General features: G+C 54.1%; 1 protein-coding gene across 2 annotated transcripts; it reads right to left on the bottom strand.

Annotated features, from left to right (window-relative positions):
* Positions 1-547: 547 nt before the first annotated feature.
* Cd37 (CD37 molecule) lies at positions 548-5740 on the bottom strand. Of its 2 annotated transcripts, XM_013027872.1 has the most exons (8): positions 5555-5740; positions 5353-5425; positions 3731-3855; positions 3555-3629; positions 3077-3181; positions 2335-2565; positions 2004-2087; positions 548-920 (listed from the first exon to the last, which is right to left on the bottom strand). In XM_013027872.1, exons 1-8 carry the CDS (start codon positions 5621-5623, stop codon positions 843-845), a joined length of 840 nt encoding a protein of 279 aa, XP_012883326.1. In that variant the 5' UTR covers positions 5624-5740; the 3' UTR covers positions 548-842. The 2 variants fall into 2 exon arrangements, with proteins under 2 accessions (XP_012883326.1, XP_012883327.1); XM_013027873.1 differs by lacking the exon at positions 5555-5740 and having other exon boundaries at positions 5357-5425.

Genomic DNA, 5740 nt, shown 5'->3' with positions numbered 1-5740 from the left:
TTTTTTTGTCGGTCGTGGGGCTTGAACTCTGGGCCTGGGCACTGTCCCTCAGCTCTTCAGCTCAAGGCAAGCGCTCTACCACTTGAGCTATAGCTCCACTTCTGGTTTTCTGGTGGTTTATTGGAGATAGGAGTCTCACGGTTTCTCCTGCCCGGGCTGGCTTTGAACTGTGATCCTCAAGTTTCAGCCTCCTGAGTAGCTAGGATTACAGGTGTGAGCCACCAGCGCCCGGCTTCTTCTGGAAGTTTTTTTGGGGGAGCCCTAGTTACACACTGGCTTACTCCTTTCTGTTTTCCAGTTTCTCCCCTCCCCACATTATCTGCCTCCACCTCCTTTCTGTGATCTGTGATGTCACAAATTGGAAGATTAACCCCTTCTGTGCAGGAAATATTTTTTTTAATATAACAAGATATTTATATGTGGGTGTTGGGGTCATGACTTAGCGAGCAAATGGGTGAGACTCTCAGATGTCACCCTTTAAGGGGAAGGCTAGGCCCTTTCCCTTCCCGAAGCATGTTGATTTGTTTTCTGACGGCAGATAAAGCTATTTTACCAAAACACAGGGGATTTATTTGAGGTTTGGTCGAAAAATAATCTTGTGGGACGTGGTAGACCAACAGAAGAGACAAAGAAAGAAGGGAGGTTTGGGGGGGTACAGGAAGCTGGTGGACGGAAGCCCAAGGTCCCAAGGGGGAGGTGATCGCAGAGCAGTAGGCAGACCATGGGTCCCCAGGGAATGAGGAGGTGGAGGGGCTCAATGACTAGGATGAGTCAAGGGGTGAAACAAACATGTACAGACCCAAGGGAGAAGCCCTGGGCACCTGGTAGGGGCTGGATGGGACCTAGCGGTAGCGAGTGAGCCGGTTGTAGACGTGGTCCAGGTTTCTGCACAGGAATATGGAGAGGGTCATGAAGCCGAGCTAGGGAGAAAGAAGACGCGGTCAGATGGGGACAGGGTAGTGATGAGAATCCCCAAGAAAGAAAAGGGCGGGGCTGTGGATGGGGGGGAGCTGTTAGCCAGGTGCCAGTGGCTAAACCTTAGCAACTCAAGATCCTAAGATCTGAGGATAACAATTCAAAGCCAGCACGGGGAAGAAAAGTCCATGGGACCCTTACCTCCAATTAACCAACAAAAAGCAAGTGGTAGAGTACCAGCCTGGGTGGGTAATGGACGCCACCCAGGACCTGAGTTCAAGCTCAGTACCAGCATCAAAAAATAAACTGTGGGGTTGAGGGCCAGAGTTAAAAAAAAATAAAACTAGAACTCCTCGGGGGGTAGGTAGGAAATGGGTGGGGCCACAGAGCCCGGATATTGGCAGGCTGATTGGCAGACTCAATGGCAGCAAAAGGAACCGTGGGTGGGGGAAGCCCAGCTGCAGTCCGTGGGGTGGAGGTGAGATGGGGTCGAATCTGCGAAGGAGTAAGGTCAGAAGCAAGCCCAGGGCAGTTTATTCTGGAGGTTCCTCTGTCTCCCCTTCTGTCTCTACCTTCATCTCTGCCCTCGCGCCCTGGGTCTCTGGCTGCTCTTCACCTTGATCACAAATTGGCCTGGGCCCCGGCATCATGGATAGTTTGCCCTGTGGGGCCCGGTCCCCCCAGTTTGGGCAGGCACCCGCCATGCCTCGACCACCCCACGAAGTGCTGCTACGCCCGCTGCTGTTGCTGAGAATACCACCGTGCCCGCCACCGCTATCAGCGCTCAGGCCGGGCATGGGGCTTGAACTGTGGGCGCTGGACACTTGGGGTCCGTGTTCCCAGCGAAGCAGTTTGCATTGTAGCTGCAGGCTCAGCACCATGACACTCACCTGCGGGGAAAGGGGAGGATACTCCAGCCAATAACAAGAAGGCTTTCCTTACCTGCGACCAATCAGGACTCATAGAAACTAAAGTATCCGCCCCCTTCCCAACAGGGGGCGTGTTACAGTCACAGTAGGGCGGGTCCCTCCGCAGGGAGGGACCGCGTAGACTGGAGCCAATCATAAGAGTGGGCGGAGCTAAATCACCTCGAGTAGACCGACGCCCAGAGAAATGCCCACTATGGAGATGAGGTTGTTATGCAGCCACTTCTGGAGACTCCGAGCGCAGCCCTGGAGGGGGGGGGGGGTGTATGGAAAGGTTGAAGGTTAAACTTCTTTCTGGAACTCACCCTCAGGCCCAGCCTAGCCCTCTCTCCTTTTCAAGCACTGAGCTGCTTTCACGAGGGTTTTAGGCTACCTGGTTGGGAGCAGCGGCCTTCAACTATCTCAAGCTCTGCCCCTCCCTAGACCGCTCAGGCCACGCCCCTTCCAAGGAGCCACGCCCACCAAGCACTCAGGCCACGCCCCTCCTGCCCACCTCACTGTAGGTGTACTCGTTGGCGGGGACCACACAGAGGTCTGCGCTGGGCCTGGGCCGCGCTCGCGGGCCCAGCAGGCCAAGCTGGGAGAAGAAGATCTTGTGGGAGATGGTGGAGTCGTTGGTGGACGATGTGTTGTAGCAGGAGCAGGGCACATGAGGCCCCTCGGTCTCATTGCTGCTCAGCACACCGAACCAGTCCCGGGGGCTGTGCCAGCCGCAGCAGCGCAGCTGAGGGAGAGATGGGGAGTTGGGGACAAGGGCTGGATGGTGCGAGATGATGTTGGGGTTTCGAGGGACGGGGTGATGGGTGTGAGGTCAGGGTGGGGAGGCCGCAGAAAGCGGGGTGAAGCCAGGGCCTTGGGGGACATTCAGGAAAGAGACACTGGGGGTGACCGGGCGCTAAGCGAGTGCCGTGTGATTCTGTCTCCCCGGACAAGTGGGGGGAATTGCGGATGATAAGTGGGGGATTAGTGGGTGGGGTTGTGGGACTTCGTATCGCCAATCCAGAGTCACACTAAATTCTTGGGCAGAGTGGGGAACCACGGCGTGGAAAGTTGGGAGAACCGGGCCACGTTGGGACCGGGTCATCTGGACACAGGGCCTCAGCTGGACATGGAAGGGTACTAGGACGAGTTGACAGAGTTGTGTCACAGCTAGAGGCTGGGAATGTGACTGGCCAGAGTCACATCAAAGTTCCAGAGCCGGAGGGGGTCCAACAGGATGGGAGGGGGGCACACACCTGAAACTGTGCATAGTCCCAGCTCTCCTCGGCTGCCGTCGCCTCTGGGTTCATGCGGTAATTCTGGATGGTCTCCAGCACGAGCTCCTGAACTTTTCGCTCCAGCTGAGAGGCGCAGGGTGAGGCTGGGCTAGGGGCCTCTCCCCACCCCCTCATCCACTCCCCTGCCCAGTCTCTCCCAGGGGGTTCAACCTAGAGGGTCCGGGAGCACATCTTCCACCTGGGCTTTTACTTCTCCCTGCTTCTAACCTGCTCTGTCAGTTCCTCTGACAGAGCACAGGATCTCTGCTATTCTGGGGTCCTTCAGGACCTTCTGTTTCTCTCCCCCTTCCCTTTATAGACCCTCAAAGTTCCCATCTTCCTTATCTATGTCAGTCATCACCCACATGCCATTGTTGCAGGGTCTCCCCTTACTCCTCCCAGACCCACACCCCACCATCAGCAGCCCTAAGTTGGGTGTTAGCCATGACAAACTCACCCGAATCCGCTGAGTGGAGATGAGAATCCCCAGAGTGATCTGTGTGGCAAACAGGAGCAGCAGCACTCCAAAATACTGAAGATTAGAGTGGAAAGAGATCAGATGACTTCCTCTGGCCTTTTCGTAAAGAGGCGTGGATGAAGTGGTCCTAGCCAGGCAGAGGGGCTGGTACTCACCAGGCCCAGAAGGCAGCGCAGCTCCTTGAGTGCCCCCATACAACCCAGGAGGGCCAGGCCCATGGTGAGGATTCCTGAGACGGCCAGGATCTTGGACCAGGTCTGCAGGGGTGCAAAGGACAGACCTGGGGGGTGGTAAGAGGCAGAGAGAATGGATTGGTGGGCACAGGTTTAGGCAGAGTCCTACCCTAGCAGCCCTCCAAGTAGAAGCCTTCTCTCTGGGCTCCTGATTTTCCTTTCTCTGAATCTGCTTGCCCCTCTCCTTTTCTCTCTCTGTTTTTTTTTCTTCTTTTTTAACCAGTCCTGAGGCTTGAACTCAGAGCCTGGGCACTGTCCCTGAGCTTCTTCTGTTTAAGCTCTACAACTTGAGCCACAGTGCCAGTTCTGGCTTTTTCTGTTTATGTGGTACTGAGGAATCGAACCCTGGACTTCATACATGCTAGGCAAGCACTCTACCACTAAGCCACTTTCCCAGCCCTGTTTTTGTTTTTTCTTCTACAACTCTTTTTTTGCTCTCCTTTTTTTGGGGGGAGGGAGAGTGGTTGGTCAGGGGCTTGAATGCTGGGCCTGGGCTCTGTCCCTAAGTTTTTCAGCTCAAGGCTAGCACTCTACCCCTTGAGCCACAGCACCACTTTTTCCAGTTTTCTGGTGGTTCATTGGAGATAAGAGTTTCACGGACTTTCTTGCCCAGGCTGGCTTTGAACTGTGATCCTCAGATCTCAGCCTCATGAGCTAGGATTACAGGTGTGAGTCACCACTGCCAGCTTGCTCTCCTTTCTTGATTGTCACTTGTTCTGTGGGGGTAACTGGGATTACAGGTTTGTGCCCTTTTACTTGGTCCTATTTTTTTTTTAACCCAGTATTGGGATTGAACAGCAGACCTTGCACAAATGCTAGTCAGGAACACTACAATTAGAACTACACCCTCGCCCTTTGTTTTTCATTTTCATTTTTCAGATGGTCTTTTGCCAGAGCTGGGCTGGAAACACAGTTTTCCTGCCGCCGTCTTTAAAATAGTTAGGATTACAGGTGGCACAGATGTGGCTGGCCTTAGAGTTGTTCTGAGGGACAGATGCAAATATGGGTTCAATCCACCCATTATTGTGTTCTTTATTGCTATTAATATTTCTGCTCTTCTCCTTCCTCACACAGCAAGGGACTTCCCTTCTCTGAATCTCAAGAGGAAAGTTTGGACTGGGGGTGTGGCTTCACTGGCTGAGCACTTGCCTAACATTTGTGCAAGGACCTGTGCTCAACTCCTAGTACCACCAAGAGGGGTGGGGGAGGGGGGAGGAAGGAAGACTGATCAGCAAGATAGTCCCAAGAGCTGACACAGAAAGTTCTAGAAAAACAAAATGACTGGCATCGTCATTGCTGTGATTAGTAGTAGTAGTAGTAAGGACAACCCACATTGACCAGAGGAAGAAAATAAAAACTTCAAAAGACCCGGCAACAGAGCCTGTGACCTGCCTAGGGAGTAAAGGATCAGTCCCTGTGACCTTCTTGGGACTTAGGGCTCTAGGTCTCCTTAGGACAAGGGATCACTTGGCAGGAAGCTGAGCCCAGGTCTGTTCCAGGAAGCCCCCTCCCCCCCCCACCCCCAGCTTCCCAGCCCCCCTCACCCACAAAGGACACGAAGCTGGTCTTGTCGATGAGTATCCAAATGCCGAAGCAGAAAATCAGGCTGCCTAGGACCTGGGGCAGGAAAGTGGGGGGAGAGGACAAAATGGCAGTGAGCAAAGAGCTGGGGGTGGGGGAAATGGGGGATGTTTGAGGCCCAGGAGCTGCAGAAGGAGGGCTGGGAACCCAGGCTGGGTAACTCACAAAGAAGAAGAGGTTGAACACGAACAGGAAGTACTTGATGAGACTCAGACAGCTCTCCTGGGCCGCCATCTTCACCTAGAAGAGGGAACAACAGAAGTGTTGGCAGTGAGGGAGACAGGTGGAAATACAGACTCTGAGAGAGAGAGAGAGAGTGAGCGAGCGAGCGAGAGAGAAGCTGGGAGGAGG

The sequence above is a fragment of the Dipodomys ordii genome, unplaced genomic scaffold (assembly GCF_000151885.1).
Source record: "Dipodomys ordii isolate 6190 unplaced genomic scaffold, Dord_2.0 Scaffold105, whole genome shotgun sequence".
In the NCBI taxonomy this organism is placed as follows: Eukaryota; Metazoa; Chordata; class Mammalia; order Rodentia; family Heteromyidae; genus Dipodomys; species Dipodomys ordii.
Note: the sequence above shows the minus strand (reverse complement) of the source record. Positions and strands in the feature narration are given on the sequence as shown.

Excerpts from the sequence above, each read along its gene's own strand:
- Cd37 (XM_013027872.1), bottom strand. The coding sequence starts at position 5,623 with ATGGCGGCCCAGGAGAGCTGTCTGAGTCTCATCAAGTACTTCCTGTTC. Across the intron at positions 3,856-5,352 it reads CAGCTTCGTGTCCTTTGTGG|GTCTGTCCTTTGCACCCCTG; the intron begins GTGAGGGGGGCT and ends ACCACCCCCCAG. Across the intron at positions 2,566-3,076 it reads GGGACTATGCACAGTTTCAG|CTGCGCTGCTGCGGCTGGCA; the intron begins GTGTGTGCCCCC and ends TCTCTCCCTCAG.